Source organism: Buteo buteo, chromosome 19, assembly GCF_964188355.1.
Source record: "Buteo buteo chromosome 19, bButBut1.hap1.1, whole genome shotgun sequence".
Classification (NCBI taxonomy): domain Eukaryota; kingdom Metazoa; phylum Chordata; class Aves; order Accipitriformes; family Accipitridae; genus Buteo; species Buteo buteo.
In genome coordinates this window covers 4,300,154-4,322,973 of record NC_134189.1, presented here as the reverse complement: position 1 = coordinate 4,322,973, position 22,820 = coordinate 4,300,154, and the positions used below count along the sequence as shown (strand labels likewise).

At 41.1% G+C, this 22,820-nt stretch overlaps 1 protein-coding gene across 2 annotated transcripts in view; it reads right to left on the bottom strand.

Annotated features, from left to right (window-relative positions):
- LARGE1 (LARGE xylosyl- and glucuronyltransferase 1) overlaps window positions 1-22,820 on the bottom strand; it is a 285,215-nt gene that overhangs the window by 143,952 nt on the left and 118,443 nt on the right. For both annotated transcript variants that reach the window (XM_075050827.1, XM_075050826.1), the window contains one exon: window positions 1,890-2,191. In XM_075050827.1, the coding sequence (XP_074906928.1) occupies window positions 1,890-2,191 (302 nt within the window). The remainder of the gene's footprint in view (window positions 1-1,889; window positions 2,192-22,820) is intronic.

The following is a 22,820-nucleotide window of genomic DNA, read 5'->3' as shown; positions in this document are numbered from 1 at the left end:
TTATTATCACACAGATTACGCTTTATCAGAGATTTAATGTTAATTCATTGTAACTGCATTTTCAAATGTTTTAATCATCACTAAAGACCATCCCAAATTAGATTCTGTAATATTACCTTCAGTAAATCTCAGAGAACTGACTCAGTGAAGTAAACAACCTATTCCTAGCTCTGTCTCCCCCAGAGCCCCAGTATTCTTCCAGAACCCTTGTCTTTTTCTACCCAAGTTGTTGACTCTTGCTGTGATATATTCTGGGGTCAGAGGCTAAAAAAGATTTAGTTTACACTTCTGAAACACTGAAAACTGAGGGTGAATGGAGTCAAGATACTATTCACACAAACACGGAACCAGAATCTACAGTAATAGGATAAACGATGAGACCCCTGGCAAATCTGATAATAAGGAAGTTTAATTTTAACTTCCATTGCTGTTACTGAATTACTGAGTGAATTCCTTAAGAAAAAGAAGAAAAAGCTATTTCGTTATCAAAATAGTGTGCGGTGAGATAGGGGGATGGCAAATAAAGTGAGGTTTCGTATTTTATATAACCATTGCCTCCAGCACATGCTAAACCCCACTGAGCAAGTAAATTTATTGGCAAAACACATTATAAATGGAAAGGCCACTTAAACTATTTCTCCTTTAAGCTGCTATTTTTGTGTCCCAAATTGGTTGGTACATTGAATAACTGAGAAGGGAGATTCAGCTCATCACTCCTTGGCATGATAATAAGGGAGAAGTGAGGTTTGTTTATTGATGGTCTGAACCTTCCCTTATTAAAAGAAACGCCAAAATGCTCACAGGGAGGAAAATCAGACCCTCATTATCAGGAGGAGGGAAAATGAAAACTGGACTCCTCCTTTTCCTTCTCCTTGAAATAACGTTGGTTCCTTTTTTCCACGCTGATGGACAAAGATGTCCAACTGGAAAGCAATAATTCATTTTTAAACGATATTTGATATCTGCCCATTAAACAGACTTTATCTGAAGAGATAATTAGGACTTCTTTTTCTCTCCCACTTACTTTCTTTCAACTTTTATCTTCCCAGTGGCAGAAAGCAAGATAAAAGGTGATATGGCATTACCCTCTTTGTAGAAATAAATGGAGGAAGTTATTTTTTATACCTTCACCAGCTGTGACTAGCACAAGGCCTTTAAGCAAGACTTTCTGATTTGGATCTATCCATATTGAGAACTGTCATCATTCAGATATCTGACAACTAAATAGCTGGATGACATCCACAAAACTACTGGCATAAAATGGGGAAAGGCAAACCAAAGCAACCCCCAAAACCTTCTTAGAAACAGATCTCCTGTTCCCTGCAGCTCACCACATCTCTTGTGCACAGCTCTTGTTCCACAGTAACATCCAGATACACTCGTGAAAGTAACTCAAAAGCACAAGCTGGCTCCGTAAGCCACAATTTAATTAATGGTAAACCCTGAACTGTTCTAGTACAGATGCACAAGCAAAGGAGTAAGGCTTTTCAAAGCACTGTGGTGCTTTCATTTAATTTAGAAACACATGGGGTCAGTTTGCCACAGGTCGTTCTCAGCACAGCTGTACTGAAGTCAGCTTGGAACAAGGCTTTGATTTTTACACCAGGTTTGGGGACACAAGAATGAAAAAGACAAAAAACCCTGATCAAATAATAGCTCAAAAGATATTCAGATGATTGAATGTTTTAAAGTTCTAAAAAAAAGAATAATTAAAAATTATCTTGAAAGTTGCGCCCAGTAGTCGTTTAAGAGGCTGGTTTCTGAGCACAAAGTTTCAGGCGGAAGGAGACAGGAATCTGCCATGTCCTTAAAGCATCAAATAGATCAAGTTTTTCTTTTTTTTTTCAAATCTACCAAGTGTTTCTGGCAGGTTCCTTGTGCTTATTTACCTCACATTTTTCCACTGCTGGCTGCTGCCCGCACTCGGAGCTGTTCCCCGCCACAATGCCAGCCCGCAGGCTCTCGCTGTCACCCGTCCCCTCCTCCATGGAGTAGGTTTTGGAGTGATTGCCGCGGTGGTGCGAGGGGCTGCGGCTCTGCGCCAGGCTGAGCTGCTTGCGAAGGACGCGGTTCTCCTCCTCCACCTCCCGCATGCGGACTTCCAAGCTCTCGCGCTCCCGCTGGCTCGACGCCGTGTACCGAGGACTGTGGGGCTGGGATTCAAGCGGAGACAACGACACTGGCTTCCCATCTGCAGGAGAAGGAAAGAGAACGCTTCTGTCAGAATAAACTTGAAGTGGCGTTTTCCTTTAATGTCAGCATCGTGAGGCAGGGATGTGTTTCAAATACAGCCACGTTTTACGCAGACTTGGCACTTCAAGGCGACACTTAAGTGCGTGGTAAACTTGGACAAATGCTGAAGTTCTATGAGCTACAGGTCCTGCTAATTTTAAAAGCACACTAAAAGATAAGCATGTGTTTCTTTTGTTCTGGATAGGGCCGCCTGCCAGCCTCAAGTCTGGGAAGACAGTCAAGAACAGAAGGATTTAATTCGAAGACAATTAATATATAGTTAAAAATATTTTAGAAATGTATGCAAGACAAAATAATTATCCTATTCCCCATTTCCTCCACAGTCAAGCTACAGCATTTTGGTTACCATTTTGTGCCAAACAGTAGTCCCAGCTGACTCACATGTGAGGAGCAGATGGTTTTTATTCAGCAACACAGTATTATGTGCTTGCTGAGAAATAAAGAGGTTCAGAAGGACAGAAACATTAAATACACGTGTGGGTCAAATTCTGGAAAAAGATAACAAGGGAATTTTGAAAAAAAGCAAAATGGTTCAATTCAACACCTTTAACTGAAAAGTTATACTCCAGAAATATGAAACACTTCATTTTCACATTTTCAACAGGTATCTTCTTCGTTCAAAACAGCATTAAAAAAATGAGCTAGATATAAAGCTTAAAAAAAAAGATAAATTAACCTGAAAACAATGTCCATAACCAAAGATGACAATTGCAACACATTATGCCATCACTTCCCCATGCATTACTGCTACCAACTTTTAAGGGAGCAAATAGGGAGGCAGCTGATGTGTTTTCAAAGGAGATATATTTTCACATAACTTTAATAAAGCTATATATACACACAAGAGTACAAATGCTTGAAAGGTGGTAAAAAACCCTCAAACTAAACTACTGTTCAAAAATGTTCAATTGAAATCAAATTGAAACAAAGCAAAAAGAGAGTGAGAGTTATCCCCAGTGTCATAATTAGCAAGACATTCCTTTACGGTGAAGATATGTGAGTATCTTATATTAAGGTATTTCTCTGAAATAACTTTCCACCTGCATGTATTAAAAAAAGTATTTGCTATTTAATAATTTTTCCAGTGCAGAGAGTCCCTTTGGCTTTATCAAACCAACACCAGCTTGAGTGGTTTAGAAAATGGAAATCATGCAGTTATTGTTTAGCAGTTCTCCTCAACAAGTACATTTCTCACCCTCTGACTCAAAACTATCTTGGTGATATGAAGACCTGGTCATTGCTTGTTCTCTTCCACTGTTTCATATTTACATGAATGGTGAGCAGTTCTCTAAACTAAGTTAATGAAAAAAAAGCTATAGAAATCAAAACCTCACTTCTAATTTCCACTGTTGAGTTATACAGGTGTACATGCTTCCTGTTATCTATATAAATAGCTATCCTGGTTTTAATACACAATTTGGATAGAATGTCTTGCATTTGCTTGTAGACTTTCTCCTGCAAAATTTTTCTAATTTATTATTTTTGCCATTGTCGTGGTTTAAGCAACAAAGCACCACGAAGCTGCTTGCTCACTCCTCTGCCCCGGCCCTGGTGAGATGAGGAGAAAAACATAAAGGCAGCTCATGGGCTGAGACAAGGACAGGCAGGGATCACTCACCACTTATGGTCACGGGCAAAAGACAGACTCAACTTGGGGAAGAAACAAAATCAATTTAATTTACTACCAATCAAGTCAAAACAAGGATAATGAGAAGTAAAACCCAACCTTAGCACACCTTCCCCCCCCCCCCCCCCTTCTTCCCAGGCTTGACTTCTGATTTTCTCCACCTCGTCCCCTCAGTGGCACAGGGGGATGGGGAATGGTGGTTGGGGTCAGTTCCTCACACCTTGTCTCTGCCGCTCCTTCCTCCTCAGGGGGAGGACTCCTCACCCCTCCTCTGCTCTGCTGTGGGGTTCCTCCCACGGGAGACAGTCCTCCATTAACTTCTCCAACGTGAGTCCTTCCCACAGGCTGCAGTCCTTCAGGCACAGACCGCTCCAGCGTGGGCTTTTCTGTGGAGCGGCGGCCATCTTGTGGGGCATCCATCCCCCTGCTCCGGCGTGGGCTCCTCTCTCCCCGGGCTGCAGGTGGGCGTCTGCTCCCCCGCTCCCTTCCACGGGCTGGGGGGGGACAGCCTGCCGCCTCACCGCGGGCTGTGGGGGCATCCCCTCCTCCGGCACACCTCCTCCCCTCCTTCCTCACCGACCTTGCTGTCTGCACAGGGGTTTCTCTCACTCCCCTCTCCACTGCAGGTTTCCCTTCTTAAATCAGCTCTCCCAGAGGTGCTACCGCCATCACTGACGGGCTCGGCCTTGGCCAGCAGTGGGTCCCACCTGGAGCCGTGGAAGCTTCCAGCAGCTTCTCACAGGAGCCGGCCCTGCGGCCCCGCCCTTCCTACCAACACCCGGCCACACAAACCCAAACCAACCATTAGCAAAGCTTATGGGGACATCTGAGCTTGAAAAATGTCTCAAGACAGATTCTGAAGTTTGGCCACTGATATTTTGGAACTTGAACACTCAAGCAAATCATTATTAAAAAGTAAACGACAGACTTGAAAAGCCTGCACTTCATGGGTGCAACAACAGAGAAATGTCAACATTAAGGACAGAGCCACACTACAATTAGAATTGCAATAAAATACTGAGGTATCTTTCTCCATCCAGCTTGGAAAGCATGGAACTGAAATTGTGTTATTTCTCAGCTGCTGCTATCTCAGCTAGGAAGACTAAAACTCATTTGGATGTGATTATATTGCATTCCTATTACTGGACAGCAAGAGCGTACTGTGTAGACACTCTCAGATAAAAAGAAAAACAGCACTCTTACTCACCCACACAACAACTAACCTGTGTTATCATCAGACATACAATTATAATGCAAGTCTAGCCAAAGACTTCACTGGCAATCATCATTCCCTGCTTGGTGAATATCCAGTATGGCATAGGTGTTACTTATCTCCTCCTATTCTAGTCATTGGATTCTGCTACCTTCTCAAATAATTACCAGAAAAGGTAGCAAGATATGGAATTAAATCTCAGAAAAACATTCATCAAAATTTCAAAATATGGAAAAAATTTAGACATCTCTTTAGCTATTCTACGGACATAAATCAACAGGTCATACATGTTGCTTTGCCAAAATTAAAAATGAACAAAAAAGGTACCATTTGGTACATCTGAACAATTGTAGCTATATTCATGAGAACAGCTAAACTGTTTCTACACAATGTTTAGAAGAAACAGCATAGTCTGAGAAAGAGACTGAAATATCACCTCACTGCCTCAGACTGGAAGTTGCAGCAACTAATGAGACCAGCTCAGTGTTTATGCAGCCTTAGCTTTAAATGCCAGTAATCTCCACTACTGTCTTCTCAGTAGTACATATTTCTGCTAGTATGTAAAAGGCAGTAAGGAAATCATGTCAGGAAATACAGAACCAGCTAGCTTCTTGATCTGAAATATATAAAGAGTCGAAATGTATTGATTTACTATAAAAATTATCCATGTTTTCTTACATAGTGCTAAGTGTAAGACATTTTCTGGGATGATCTCCTCAGGGTTCATACAGCTGGACAAGCCATGTTTTGTTACTAACATTGCTGATTATTCTCAAGTGTATCTTGATGTATTTGGTATATTCGTAACACCCCAACTCCCTGCTGCAAATGATAATGTGACAATTCCAGGACCCATTTGAAATAAAAGTATAAAATCAAAAGTGAACTGAGTTTGATCTTAAGACTGAGAAATCAACTAATTTTTGTCATAAGTGTTGAGACGGTCTAACTCATCATTTTTGCACATCTGAGGTTGGCAAGGCTGGTGGCAAGGTACTACTTGATTTAGTCCTATTACCAGACTGGACATATGAAGGTATTTTTATTTCACTGAGCACACAGACGTGGCAAAATGCCTCCTGGGAGCTACTGCCTAGTAGGTAAACACCGACACATGCTACCCCGATCTGCTTCTTATCAGTTTTCAAGGCAATGCAAGGACCGTGTGTTTCACCTCATCTTTGAAGAAGGAGTAGGTGGACTAATGTGAGGGACCACTAAGATTTGATTGACTGTGTATGCTGCTTGGTAGAAGAGTTAAACTGATTGCACTGCACTTGAGTTTTATAGCTTTAAGTAACTGGCAGAGTGCTCTGAGCTGATGTCTAGGCACTTCTTATCTAATCTAAATCAAAATAAAATAACATAACACATAACGAGGTCTGTGTGACTTTGGGACAAAAGAACTCCCAGGGAACACTGCAAGGAACATTGCTATGCTCTGAAGCAAGTAGTACACTTTTGAATGCTGCAATAAATAATAATAAAGCTATTATTTTTTATTCTTCATTTGGGATTATTGCTCTATTTTGGGGCCTTGGCAGTCTCGGCTTTAATTTTTTTTTTCTATCTGTGTCAAGCCTTTTACTTCAGACTTCCTGTGCTAATACAACCGTACCAAAGAAATAAAAATGACCTGCAAAATCCCACTGTCCACAAAAAACTGAAACATAAACCTGAATAATTATTTGTTTTGGGTTTGTGTGGCAGCGTTTTGGCAGCAGGGGAGGGGCTGCGGGGGGGCTCCTGTGAGGACCTGCCTGGAAGCTTCCCCGGCCAAGGTTGACCCAACCAGCGATGGCGGTAGCACCTCTGGGATAACAGATTTAAGAAGGGAAAACCTGCAGCGGAGAGGGGAGTGGAATGTGAGAGGAACCCCTCTGTAGATACTGAGGTCAGTGCAGAAGGACGGGGAGGAGGAGGAGTGGGGGGAGGAGGGGGTGTCCCTGCGGTCTGTGGGGCGACGGCAGGCTGTCCCCCCCCAGCCCAGGGGATGCCCCCCAAGATGGCCGGGACTCCAGGGGAAAGCCCGCGCTGGAGCAGTCTGTGCCTGAAGGACTGCAGCCCGTGGAAAGAACCCACACTGGAGCACTTCGTGAGGAACTGCAACCCATGGGAAGGACTCATGTTGGAGAAGTTCGTGGAGGACTGTCTCCCGTGGGAGGGACCTCACGCTGGGGCAGGAGAAGAGTGAGGAGTCCTCCCCCTGAGGAGGAAGGAGCAGCAGAGACGAGGTGGGATGAACTAACCCCAACCCCCTTCCCCTGTTCCCCTGCACCGCTGAGGGGACGAGGTGGAGAAAATCAGGAGTAAAGTCAAGCCTAGGAAGAAGGGAGGGGTGGGGGGAAGGTGTTCTAAGGTCGGGTTTTACTTCTCATTATTTTTGTTTTTATTTAATTGGTAGTAAATTAAATTGATTTTGTTTCTTCCTGAAGTTGAGTCTGTCTTTTGCACGTGACCATAAGTGGTGAGTGATCCCTCCCTGTCCTTGTCGTAAGCTATGAGCATTTCTTTATATTTTCTCCTCCCCATCCCACTGAGGGGGAGGCTGAGCAAGCGGCTTCATGGTGCTTTGTTGCCGGCTGGGCTTAAACTACAATTATTATTTCATAGTTGACATCAGTCAATGACTTATCATCATAGCAGGTCCAACAATTCAGAAAACTTGTCAATGTGCAAGTTATGAATTCTATGGATTATTGAATGCCTCTGTATGTGTGGAGTCACCTGTGTTTAAGGCAAGAGATTTCATTAAACCTTACTTAAGCAGCGCACCTTAAGACACTGGAAGAAATAAAGCCTATAGAAAGCAGTTTAGCAGTTTATTTGAAAGGAGAGGGACTGAAGCAGTGAAATTTTCTTATATACAAAACCTAAAGGATAAGCATTAACACTAAGTTCCTAGTTTTACGGTTATCAGACTTGGAGAGATGATAGTCCTGAAAAGAACCCAGTGGCACTGGAAGCTTCCTGGGGAGAGGGCCACAGAAAGTACAAAGTTTAGCCAAAGGTTAACTGCAGGGCTGGATAAGGGAGAAAGAAGCAGAGTGTAGGAAAGAAAAATTCACCTGGATTCTAAGGAGAAGACAAGTGCAGAAGTAGGGATCCAGAGTTTCTCAGACAACCCCGATCTGAACTCAAATGTTTAAAATTTTGTTAGGAACTACCTGAGGTAGGCAAATTTATGTAGCATGTTGTGGGATTTTTTTCCTTAATTTTTTACATTTCTTTTGCTATCTTAAGTGCAAACTACTTGGGTTTTGGCATTTTTACAACGTCTAGAGGTTTCTATGTGTTTTAGCTATTATTCCTCCCCTGCCTAATAGCATGTAATGCCTTTATAATGAATTAACTGATGACAGTGAACTCTAGGCTGCCTCTGAGATAAGAGGAAGTTATGCGGCTCGCAGATAATGTTTCAGTCTGACTACAGATACAAGAAAACACCACTCCTCCATTTCACATTTGTTCACATTTGAAAATTCATATTATCAGTGCACCCTTTGAGGACTAGCAGTATAACAATTTTAACCAAATGCCAACATGCTGCAGAAAGAGCTGGGAAAGCAGGCAACCACCCTCATGAATTTCCCCGTTAAGGCCATGAGCAAAATCATTTGAAGTTCATTCCACAGTTATTTTTTCCCCAAAAAGACGATTGTAAAGAACTCCATAGACCCTAAGGGGAAAGAAAAATAAGACGACTGCAGTCTGGACTATGGAGACATGAAAGCCCTGTGTAAGCAGATAAACTATCCCTTTTCTTTTCGAGCTCTAGCTCAGCTTTAATCATCTAACACCTTAGGACTCTATGCACTTCTGCTCAGCTGGATGCTCTGGTAGGTATTGGTTATATGGGCAGCAATGAATGAAGTTCTTCTTGTTAACAGTTTGGTACTTCAACATATATGCCTCCATGAGTAGGTGCTAAGGCATCCCAAGGTGCCTATTCTCTCACTCACCAAGGCATTTTTTTCTCTGGTGCCGTTTTGTGAATCACTGCAGTGTGATCTCAGCTGGAAGTAGAAAACCTTGCCCAAATAACCATCTTAATAGTGGAATAAAGTCTAAACAATTTACTCCAGATCTGTGAACACAGAACTTCTTCATTCTAACATGAAATGAGGCAAAATCGAGCTTATGCTTCCAAGTTTCAGTGGAAGAAAGTTGTGCAATTGAAAGATGTCACAGCAAGAACACTGAATGCTGACGTCCACTAGACAGAGACACCACAAGAAGTGACAACCAAGCCTTTCCACACTGCCCAAACAAGTTTCCTCAGCTCTGACAGAAAAGCTGCTCCCATCAGTATTACGCATAAACCCTTCTTGGGATTTGGCAAGGACAACCTATGTGCTAAATTACATGTTCATTGGTAAGAAGAGACTGTTTCCACACAAGACACCAATCAACCATCAGCCTTGGACTCAGGCAATAGCAGTTGCACTTAGGCACTTCTGCATGTCCTTTAAGTGCTAAATCTGTGTTCACTTCCACTGCTGTTAGTGGTACTTAAGCACATGCTAACACATTTTATTGAACCCAAACCTGAACCATTCAGTTCCACTGCAGGCCAGCCTTACTTAAAGCATCACATTATTGCCTGCTGCTCATATACAGGGAGAAGCCCTCCCAGTGTCCTTTTCTTGAACAAAAGAGCCCTCGACAATCAGTGGATTTTGAAATTAAACGTATCGTACACATAAACCCTACACCCACAGAACATCAGGTTTGCAAAGTGTATTGGGTTCGCATGGCAAGGTTTTGGTAGCAGAGGGGCTACAGGGTTGGCTTCTGTGAGAAGCTGCTAGAACCTTCCCGTGTCCAACAGAGCCAATGCCAGCCGGCTCCAAGACGGACCCGCCGCTGGCCAAGGCTGAGCCCATCAGCGATGGTGGTAGTGCCTCTCGGAGAATAGATTTAAGAAGGGGAAATAACTGCTGCTCAACAGCAGTCAGAATAGAAGAGAATATGTGAGAGAAGCAACCCTGCAGACCCCCAGGGCAGTGAAGGAGGAGGGGGAGGCGATGGTCCAGGCGTCCAAGCAGAGATTCCCCTGCAGCCCGTGGGGAAGACCATGGTGAGGCAGGCTGTCCCCCTGCAGCCCAGGGAGGTCCACGGTGGAGCAGATCTCCACCTGCAGCCCGGAGAGGACCCCATGCCGGAGCAGGGGGATGCCCGAAGGAGGCTGTGACCCCGTGGGAAGGACCCACGCTGGAGCAGGTTTTCTGGCAGGACTTGTGACCCCGTGGGGGACCCGCACTGGAGCAGGTTGTGCCTGAAGGACTGCTGCCCATGGAAGGGATCCATACTGCAGCAGTTCATGAAGAACTGCAGCCCGTGGGAAGGACTCATGTTGGAGAAGTTCGTGGAGGACTGTCTTCCATGGGAGGGACCCCACGCTGGAGCAGGGGAAGAGTGTGAGAAGGAGGGAGCGGCAGAGACAACGTGTGATGAGCTGACCCCAACCCCCATTCCCCGTCCCCCTGCCCCACTCGAGGGGAGGAGGTAGAGAAAATCAGGAGTACAGTCGAGCCCGGGAAGATGGGAGGGGTTGGGGGGAAGGTGTTTTAAGATTTGGTTTTATTTCTCATCACCTTATTCTGATTTGATCGGCAATAAATTAAATTAATTTCCCTGAGTCAAGTCTGTTTTGCTCATGACAGTAACTGCTGAGTGATCTCTCCCTGTCCTTATCTCAACCCACGAGCCTTTTATTATATTTTCTCTCTCCTGTCCAGCTCATGAGGAGAGTGATAGAGCGGCTTTGGTGGGCACCTGGCATCCAGCCAGGCTCAACCCACCATAAAAGTCAAACACTCAGAAGTTTGGAAATGTGAGAATGACTGTCTCCTGTCCAATCTTTGCTGTCGTTCCTCTGTGCCTGATGACAGGATCATTAACTGCGTGATCACCACTTTACTTCCAAAGAACCTTGGCATCACTGTGTGCACAGGATGGATGGCGCTCACAGCTGTTCAGTAGCTTGTTTCAGCTCATCATTCAGTTTGTGACCACACATACCCTGCTCTGAAAAAAGACTTATTTATTCCCTCATTGGCCTATTATACTCATCCCTGTAATACTTGAATGCGGCACAGGGATCAGTGACTTATTTTTCAAAGTTATCTTTAGAAAAGGTGGTACTATCAGTCCCTCTTTACAGGCAGGGCAGAGAAGTTTGGAGTCATTAATGCCAAAATAAAATACTAGTTTTGGATGCACAATTGAGATGGTTCTGATGTAGTTTTTCAACAAATAAGCACCTTTCCTGCACTTCATTTGTTCAGAGCACAGACCTCATCACCTGCATATGCAATGGTATATGCTTAACATTCTTGTAATGTAAGAGTCTGCAAGCTGGAAACCCAGAAAATGGAAAAAAAAAATAGTTAGCAGTCACTTGTAATAGCTTTGTTTTATGAACATCATGTAATGAACTCAGTGGTAGAGTCAGAAACAATTTTCCAGGGCAGATTCAACTTCATAAACTACAAAGCTGTCCCTTTCCTTTCGATGCTCCCCTGCCTTGTTCATGACACACCTTCCAGTCTCTTTAAATAACTAAACGGAGTGGTCCAAGAACCACTCACCACATTGCTGCATTTGCTCTGCACACAAAGTGAGGAAGGGGTTGTGTCTCGGAAAGAGTTAGCAATTGTACCGTCAATGATGGCATCACGTCGCACAGCTGCAGAGAGCTGTTCATGTGGTGGCTGAGAGAATGTAATTCTGGTACTTCTAACAGGGATAAGAGGGATGGTAAACAGTGAAAGACTCTAGGTAAAGAAAAAGCATGTAGGAACAGAATGCAGGAAGAAGGAGGGAAAGAAAATCTAAACATATTCATACATCTTTCCTGAAAATGGATGTGGCTCCTTTAAATAGTTAGTTTTTTTAAATGAAATATTAGCTTATTAGCTGTTATGAATGGTAGCTTATTAGAAAATTTAAAACAAGAGCCCGTAAGTCTTAAAACGATTTCCTCATTTCCTTGTCTAGAATACAATAACTTTTTTTTTTCTTTCTTGTGTTTTCTTCTCATTCTTCCTTTCCCTGCTTTGCATTGCCTTGGCAAAATATATGCCTCTCCCAGAAAAGGACTAAAAGTAATGTTTCCCCCTTTCCTTTGGGAGTGGAGATGTAAGAAAATAATGTCTTATCAGAATAAGCACTGAGTGAAAATAAGATTTTATCAGGGACTTGGCTTGACGAAGATAACATGTTATCAAGAGGGGAACTTGGCAAAGATAACACGTTATCAATATCAGGAGTAAAGCTTGGGGAAAATAATGTTTTAATACCTATTAGATTCTAAATAAGCCATCTGTGCTCTTGATGAATTGTTATTTTCTCCAAGCCCCATTCCTGTAAAGACACTGATTTTTTGGCAAACCACTTCTGTAGAAGTTGGGAAAGGAGGGGATAAAGAGGAGAAAAGGAAGCCCTTTCTCCACAAAGCTGGAGGGATATTCTCTCTCTTTTCAGAAGCTTTGCATGCAGGTAAAGACTGCCAACGTGACAGCTCGGAAGACTCAAATATTCAGACACCGAACAGGTATTGCAGGGAAAACTCCTACAACAATGTTCTGCAAGTATACTGCAGAGAATCCCGAAACAGGAGAAGAGGGTCAATACCCTTTCTGTCCTTGACCACCCTATGCAGGCTCAGAGGTGCTGCCTGTAGTATTTTTGGCAGAAGCACTTCTCTACAGAACCAATGACCGGCCATCACTTAGCAATGACTTTTTGTCATAAACAACCACATCACAATTAGCAGTGGTCACTTGGGGGCACAAATAAATGACCTCTTTTAGATCAGTTGCAGACATTATCACCGTTCAGTTAGAGATCACCATTCCCACAGCTTAGCTGACCCAAAGGGTCACGCACCACTTCTTACCCCCTGCGGTGCAAAGCATCCAGCTCGGTTTAGGTGGTCAGTGGAGCTAGTTTTAGCTAGCCTGATTGCCTCTGCCCTGAAACATTCCCCTCTACCACCTCCACTACGGGGGTAGAGACAAACTACTGTCTAGTGGATGTCTGTGCCCCGAAGCTGAAACCTTCTGCAACTCAATTATAAATCTTCAGAGTTACAATCCAGAGTTACAATGGCACCTCCTGGAAAACAAGAAATCCAATTCATAGTAGGACGGACCACTAACTGCCTTAAATGGCAGAATGTGGGTGAATGCCACTGGTTATTCATAGGAATGGGCAAGCAGGGAGTAATTAGAAGGGAAGCTGTGGAGGGACTGTAGGAGTGTGATGTGAATAATAAAGCACACTTAGGAAAAGGCATATGAATGATATCTGCAGGGTAAGTATTTGTAGCCAGCTGAATTTCCCTGGTGTACAGTAGGAGTGGGAGGCAAGACAATGGGATCTGTTAATCTGAAGATTTCCTATGGAGGAGCTGAATCTCTTTTTTCATTAACCATTTGGATCTCTTATGTCCAGAGATTTCTATATGTTCAGGTTGGTGCTAAGGTAACTTCAGAGGCTCTGATATAGCAGAACACATAACCAACAGCAGGCAGCCATTACAGCTCTCTAAGGTAAAGAATGTGCCCAAATGCATCCCTGCAGCTGTACACAGTACTGTGACTATCATTCATGGCAGTGGGATGTAAAAGACTGAAACCCTTCTATGTTGGCTCCTGCTCAGTAAAACACTGTGGAAGAGATAGGAAGGGGAAAAGTCTGAAATACAGCATTTTATGGTGGTTTTTAAGTGTACAAAAAGTACAAGAAATAAGCATCTATAAGCTTAGAAAAGATTATAAAAATACCTATAGGTTTCTACAATTGCCACAGTAACCACAAGCATGAGACAAGTATGCTCAATCAAAGCCTAGTAGTAGTTAATTCAGATTCTGTTGCTGATGATTAGCCTCAGCTGCTCATCAATAGAGACTCCAGCTGATAATTATTAAGTTAAACTTCTGAGCAGTATTTGCATATGTAAAGCACGCTTTCCCTGCTGAAGCAACAATGGATGCTATAATGCATTTCCTGATTGTACAGCACTTGGATTTGGGGAACCTGGGAAAGAGAGTCTGCTTTGCATATCCTTCCTTACCCTCATCAGGCTAACCATTCAGAAGAAACGCACTTACACATACTGACATCTACAAGCTAGAGCAAAAAAAGAGTCCTAACCCTGCATAAGAGGAAAAATGCAACCATTTGTTTCAACCAGAATATCTCTAATAAGAATAATATAAGACAGAGTTTTGCATATTCCTCAAAACATTTACCTAAGCTTCCTTACAACCTGCAGAATGTGTAACAACTGCTCCGTGACGGGACAGCCTGGTCACCTTAGAAGACATGCAGAAACTCCAGCGGACAGATTCAGCCCATTAATTCCTAATGACCTCCAGGTGTGGCCCCCTCCGCCAAAGGAATATTGAGTATCATTACGTGGTTCTCTGTTTAGCCTTTTCTCATCTCACTTTTTCCAGATCAGAACTGCATTTCCTGAATGTGATTCTTGGTCATCAGTCATAGCCATGCCCTCCTGGTTAACTGTAGTATCAAGAACACAGATAAACACGCACAATGTGTAGATTACATTTATGTGTGCAAGTCTCCATGTTTTCATAATTATATGACAGACAAGGCATGCCCAGATCTGCTTAATACCAGAGGATTTCAAACGCACATTTGCTTTAAGGAGAAGGAAACGTGGAAAAGAATTGGGAAGATCTTTATGGAATCCGTAACGCGACTAGCTGCCCCCATGTCACTACCATACCACTTTGGTTTAAGAGTCCGTCATAGGCTTACTATTAACAGACCTGAATGGTTTTTAATCAGTCAGCAACAAATAGCAAAAGGTGACTGAGTTTGGCTTTAGTTAAACATGGGAGATGGGTTGAAAAAAGGAGGTCTAAGGGAACACAGGTGGTCAGCCTCTCTGAAAGCCAGCATTTAGGCTCTTAGGTGACAGTTTAAAATTTAACTACAGCAAAATTTATGTGTATTGCTAGAAGTCACCTGGTAGCACTGTTACACACAATGTCAAAAGTTGATTTTCAACACATCTACAGAAATTCTGCAGTATTAGTTCAGGCTGGCTGGTGCTGCTGAAACCTGCTGGAAAGCTTGTTATATCCCTTAATCTTCCTTGGCACAGAGATGCCATTAGAAAACCATGTGCTGGTATTTTGATTGAGGCTGCTGGAAAAGGAGATTGTCTGAATACTGACTGAGCACCAAGGATTGTTCAAGGATAAACAAGTAAATAAAAAAATCCAAATTCTGCACCACATCATTTCTTCCTTAGCAGGAACCAGATCTGTAAGAACTTCAAATCTTATAGAGCTCTAGGCAACAACAGATATGAGCACATATATATAAAGGCAAGTAGGAAAGAACATATTTTCAAAACAATGATTTCTTTCTGAATGTATCTGAAGATTACACATGCAGACAGAAATGTTGCAAGTTCATATTTCTCGTTTAGTATGATGTTGTGAAATAACATCGGTGTTATTTCACTGATGACATAGCAGTGTATAAGTTATTAATATCTTTCAGTATTGAGTTGTCTATTTTCCCCACACATTCTCGGCGCTTTTCATTTGCTGCACCTGTCATTTCAGCCACTTCAGCCCTGAAGAACAGTGAGGGGAAAATGCAAGTAACTGCACATTCAGAACACATGAAGGCTGATCAGTGTTATGACATTTATCTTCACTTATGACAAGAGATAAAATAACTCATGAGTTAGTTTCCCATCCTCCTCATGAAGAAAAATGTCATAACAGATCATCATGTACTATATATAGCAAAATTTTTAACACACTTTGTAGAGAAAAAAACATCACAGCACTGATGCAGATGGTAGGTTACATGTCATGGCTATGACATCAGAAATGAAACGCACAGCATTTTAAAATAGTAGAACACAGAATTATAGAATGGTTTGGGTTGGAAAGGACCATAAAGACCATCTAGTTGCAATCCCCCTGCCATGGGCAGGGACACCTTCCACTAGACCAGGTTGCTATGCTTAATAGAAAAGTAAGTCATAATACAAAAAAAAACCAACAAACTAGAACAACAGTTCAAAAATTAGCTAAAGGCAACTAGTTAAGATTATTTGCAAAAGTTACAATCACATTAAACAGCAATGAGCTGTCCATACAGTTCAGTGGAATCCTAAATAGAGTTTCACGTTTTCTTATTTCGCCACAATTCCCAAATAGAAAGCCACAGCTTGCCAATATATTGTGTTTGATAAAATAATACTTTTCTACTTAAAATCTCCAAACCGCATAATATACACAAAAGGGAGTAATGAAATTCAAACAAACAAACAAACTAGAAAATATACTTTTAATTCTCATGAAATCCCATGGAAATCAATAGCGGTTTCAGAATTAGCTTCAGTGTGGCCAGGTATCTACCCCAGGACTACAATCTATTTTTGGTGACCAGACTCCATGGACATGTAATATGGAACCTCTTTTTTGCATTAACTTAACATTTACCTTTTAAAAAAAATATTTGGCTTTCATGTATTAGAGATGCTCCTTCTACAAAGATATAATAAGTATGTACAAAACTAATTTTATATCAGATATATCAGGTAGATAGAGATTTTATTTCAATCAGTGACCTAGGTTTCCTATAAAAGATGAGGAAATTACTCTTCTTTATGGCACTTGTTTTGTTACGAAACTGAAGACAGCATATCAGAATCATAATCCTATTTCAAGTGAGTCAAAGGCAACACTCAGTGACTTTGATGAAAACAAGCATAGGTCTAATATTTCATGATATTCTGCATGCACACAGCATGATGTCGTTACTCATTTTTATGTTGTACTGTCGCCGTACACAGCGCTGTACTGCAGGAGGTCAGAATGTGGGCCATATCCCCTGTGCCCCATCACAAACCTGCCGAGCTTCCTGTGCAGCAAGCAAATGAAAATTTTCATTTTTGAGCAGCCACAAGTTTATTAACGTTAAATATCATCAACAAACAGCAAGATTTAGATGTTCTGCCTACTAAGATTTTGTCTCCTAATAGATGAGGTATATCTTTGAGACTAATTCACATTTCTGCTCCAGTGCACAGAAACATCTTAATGTATGTTTAGGGTCCTGAATAAGGATCCTAAAGAATATGCCTAGTCTTGTGTAAGACAACACTGAGGTTAAGCCCCACTGACATGCTTACTTACTATTCTAAAATAAAGTTGCTTTACTCAGTCAGGGCAGCAGTGCTCCATATTCACAGGATCTGCATGTAGTTAAATAAACACCTTCTCTTTTTTTCTCAAGTAGATCTCTTGTTTTCTAAGTTTTCATTATCTCCAGGAATTTCTCTCAAATGTAGAATATACTGTGGGAGACTTTAATAAGTACAAATGAAATACTATAGTGTAGCATTTTTAACGATGCTTTTGTTAGGCAGACTGTGAGCAGGGCTGATGGCCAAAGGCTTTCCACAGTGATGCATACGATCAACTAATTGATGTCTATGACAAGTTTTTGTGTTGGGGAAAAGAGAAGATGAAGGTGGAGGCATTTACAAAAATTCTTGTAGTGTGTTTAGGAGTAAATGGGTTGTGTGTAGTGGCCAATTACAGTCTTGCAATTGTCCTTTATTTCTGTTAATAGACTTTCACTAAAATATCTATCTATCTTCCTTTGCTAGTGTAATTATAGATTTGTTCATTGCTATCATTTGAAATATTGTTGTCTTAAAGTCTAAGTGGAATAGATGGAGACTTGACCAAAACTGTTTCATATTAAAAAACCAAAATCAACACACCTTATGCCTAAAGAACAACCAGACACGGAAAAAACCAATAGGTCAGCTACATTAAAAAAACGTTGCAACTGTAAAAGTCCTTTAAAGGTCAAGCTAAAGAAGAAACAACAGTAAAAAAAAAAGAGAGAGGGACAAAAAAAGTAGCTTCCCTTCCCATCTACTCCCATCTTGTTCTAGGAAAAGGGAAGGATCTTAATCATTATTTTTAGTTATATATTCCATAGTAATTTGAACTGATGTAGACACAGGAATCAGCTGTTAAGAACTGACATAGGATAAGGTTGAGGAGTGAATGCCAGAAGGACATTGCTTATTTCACCCTTCTTTTCCCTCTGAGAATAGGCTGCTCTGATACATAACCTTACAGTAAGTAAGAAAACATGGCCTTCTCCCTTCTAAATTATAACCATCTGCCCAGGAAAAACTAAGGCAGACAACAGAATAAGAATACTTTATTGTGGTATTATTATCAAATTTACTTTTTAAATTACGCTGCTGCCTGGTCTTAACTATCATTAAAACAGTACAGATATTGAGTTATACCAGCTCTGACTTCATATGCTCCTCTGAAGAAAATCCTACATTTCTGTCAGTATATATGTATCTTGTCCCTTATGGTAAAATTCCACTTAGCAGGACAATTGAATGTGATTTCTTATGTTTTGAGAGACAGTCTTTCCTCTTTTGAGAAACTGTAATTTCACCAGGTATATATTTAAAATTCATACTAGCACCTTATCCTAGCACCTTCTATGGAAACGATTTAGTTTCTTATTTGATAAGCACAAATATTTATTATAAAAGCCATCAGACAATGCTTTGCTTTCTTTTCCTAAATAATCTGACTGAATCCAATCAACAGGGAAAGTAAAATTCCAGACTTGCCTAAAGTCCACATAGGTCTTATTCTACTGAACTATTATGTGACAGTCATTAAATCTTGTTCCAACTTGGAACATTAAGAAGCACACAAGATGTAAGAGTGAGCAAAGAATTTGCTGCCTGCGTTCAGTATTTCCAGTTCTTAAAATTGTATTTAAAGTCTTGCAATATTTTAGATTTACTGGAGAGTCAAATCGTGGAGTTACATGACAAAATATCAGCGCTTTTTGCTTGTTTGTTTCCTTTGCAGTTAAGATCTCATTTTCATCTCTGCAGGAGAAAGCTGAAAAAAACATGACCTGTCTTGATGAAAAAATCAGGAGACAAAGCTCTTAAAAACTTATAATTTTAGATATAGTGAATTATGACTTTTGAACATTTTGAACTAGCAATGGCAGTTTTTTATTACGACTGTTCAAATGACTTGTGCTTTACTATGATGGGTACGTTCTGTAACAGCAGACACATCACCTAGGGTGGGTACATGGAAGGGCCAGCACCTGTGATAAGCTTGTGCTAACTATGGAGCAGCCATCAATTCAGCCTGAAGAGCGTTTACTAAGAAAATCATAAATGTTGTTGGGCATTTAAAGGAGCACTAAATATCCTGTGGTAATCTTCAGCAGAACTTTCAAGACAATGGTATTGTACCAGATAAATAAATACACAAAATTAACACACATTTACCATCAATCATATGAATTATGGCTTTTGTTTATTTTTGTTGGAATTATCCTTGAGAGGGCTCTGCAGGCAAAGTTTTGTACAGAAAACCATGTTATTTTCACTGATATCTCCCCAGTACACGTAACAGGGTTTTCTCCTTCTCCGTAATTGAGCACTCAGAAGGTATCCAGACCCCAGGAAAAAATGCTCGGATAAAAGTAAAGTGATACCAATACCACACTGTCCCACTATGGCAGTTAGAAAGCAGAAGTTTAACTCTGCCAAGAATATAAACCTCCAAATCTGTTAGATATCATTTACTATGTATTTAATTTCACAGCTGTGCCTTTTCCCTTTTTGATTTCTCCCCCCTCTTTTTATGCTTCTCTTGTTCAAGCATTTTGGATCTGGTTCTTAATCGGGTCCTGATGATCCTTAATGCCTTAATTTCAGAGCCCAGCATTCCCCAATTCCCTTCTTCATTTTGAAATTTCTGCAAATTCTATATTCATCCTCTGTGTGGCTGTGCAGACTGTAATCCCTCATAATAGGCTGATGCTGATCCTGCTCTATGGATTAACCAGTGTAAAATGCTTATGTAATGAATTTTCATCAATTCGTGCCTTCCAAACTCAGCCCCGAGCAGCCCAGGTATATCTAATCTAACCGACTGGCTTTTATCAGCTGCACACACGAGATGTGAAAATAAGCCTCATTTCAAGCCTCACTCGCATAGCTACAACCATGTTGTTATTTATTTAGCAGAATGAATATATGTGAAGAATTCTAAGGTACGCTTGTAGTTATACATCACTGGATTTCATATGGTGTATGTTTCTTTGAAAATTGTGAAATGACAATATTCTCATGCCTGTTTTTGATTATTTCTCTTAAAAAGAGAGAGGAAAAAAATACAGCTGAACTTCAAGTGTAATTCTGCTGCTTTCTTCTTGTGAAATCTATATTCCCATGCCAGATGGTGTCTGAGTTATCAAAGTTATTACCGTAAACTCAATTAGGGAAGAATGAAAGTAATTAAGTAGGGGATGAAGTGACAGAAGTATTCAAGATATAAAGCATCTAATATAGGTGAGGATTCTCTAAATTAGATAGAAATTCATCTATAAATTCAGCCTAAAACATAACAGCTTCAGCCTTCACTTTTAAATATTCTAAAGCATTGTGCAAAATTCAGTACTTGTTCAAGTGGGTACAATTCCAAATGAAACAGTGGTCTACAGAAGGTGCGAGTTGTTTTTATATTCTGGAGGGGCTATTACTAGCGATCACCAAATGCACTCTGAGACAGTTATTGTTCAAATGTTCCTGTATCTGTTGTGGGATGATTTTTCAGGCTGTTGTGTGACCTCAGGAACGCTTGTTTCCTTTCTTAATCCTGGCTGTTTCATACCCACAATGGCAAAAAACAATTACAGTAAATACTTTTTACCATAAACCCTGTAAAGTAGACACCACAGAAGTGCTGTTAACAGTTTATTTTACATTTCTGTTTTCTTTCTCCATTTGTTTTTCCTTTGGCGAAGTACATCTAACAAGTTGGCACTGAGCTACAGGCATGACCGAGAGCTACAGCTACAGATTTTAAATGCAGTGGCAAAGCAGCCAAAAATTATTTTTTAATCTACTAATGACAGTCTACTTATAAGAGAAATACGTAAGAAAACCTAGTGAAAACAAATCTCTTTTACTTATTGAAACTCATTTCTGCATAGCTTCTATTGACAAGAATCACGCACTTATGGGTAACACTCATCAGGATAATTTGTTAGTACTCTGCAGGCTGTTCACTCATTTTCTCTTTAACAGATATATATATACCCAAATTCTCAAGGTATGCATAGCTGAAGAAGGATGGTAAGGAAAATACCATTATGTTCTGGAATGCTCAGGATTGGTGCCACATGGCTGAAAGAAAAGAAACATGTACTGCTTTGGAGAACACAGATGTAGCTTGTGCTACTGCTACAGGCAAAATCCCTGGCCAGAAAGGGAACAAATTAAATCCTAAGAATGCATGCATCGTTTGTTCCTGCACTGGGGATAGAAGTGCCAGGAGGGAAAGGGCCTTTAAGAACATATGCTGATCGTAGCATACCTTACTGTACCATACCATACCATACCAAACAGTGCTCTGTGGAAAGAATACAAGGATTTTAAGTATAAGCACTTAAAAGTTCGGAAATACCAAAGTACTCCTGCCTTTGTTTGCCTCATGTGTGTCCAGGACAAACCAAAGCAAAAAGCCCTCCTGCGTGTACCAGCAGGTGAGATACAAACACTAACAATGGTTCCAGTTTGCAGAGGCAATGGCCTGACAAACCGCAGCGCTGTCACACACGTGCTTAAGGAACTCCCAAGCTCTTTTCCCCACCGCCATGAAAAATGGGCTATTTTTAACACAGACCACTTAAAACTTGTTTTTAGCACAGCCTCACAAAGGTTACAAACTTATGCAAGAAGGGAACATCCATGAGGAGAGGTGAACCTGATTTATGCCACTGGGAACCACAAATCATTACTGATAACAGTAGGTTTTCAATTGTATTCTGGAACACAAGGTTTGAATTGTATTCTGAAGCACATGGATTTTGATTCATTACTGAAGAACTTTTAGGGAAGACCAAGAAAGAAGCTACTGAGATGATGAGTTTGGTGATAAAACAAGAACCAAAAAGAACTCTCATAGAGCCTTGTGGACAGGTAAGTTCAACAAAAAGACGGTGGCATGGGCGACAGAGTTCTGTTTGCCCAGGTAATATCATTTCCCACCCTTTCTTACTCAGACTGAGCACTGTTGTCTCACCTGGAAAAGGAAAGATGTTCTGCTCAAGGGACTAAAACTTGCAGGGCCTCTGAAGGCTTTTACAGTCAGTGATCTCAATTAAAAATGGATCACGAAAAAATCCAGAAAAAACTGACTACTGGAGACTTGCGTAGCTCTGGGGAATTGATCCACTACAGTCACACATGGGATGTTAGGGTACGTATGGGGCTGGGGCATGCACCTTATATGCATGTCTGTTAAAGGCTTCCAGAGAAAAAACAAAAGTCCCATCTGGAATTATTATCAGTTCAGCTGCAACTTTACTGAAAATACAGTAAAGATCCATGATATTTCCCTGACCGTTGCAGGTGAGGACATGTGAGGCAATGGCACTTCCAAGTGGTGTATGAACACTTTCATCCCATGCCACGTGGGTAGTGTAAAGGGCAGACTGCAAATTGTTCCCTTCTTGACCACTCCTACTATATCAATTAAAGGTAACAATAAATCATAAGGAGTGTATCTTGCTGATTGAATTTCAATGCATGGAGAATTTTGAGCCCACGGCACAGTACAATGATGGGCTTATAGATGTCTTCAGTAA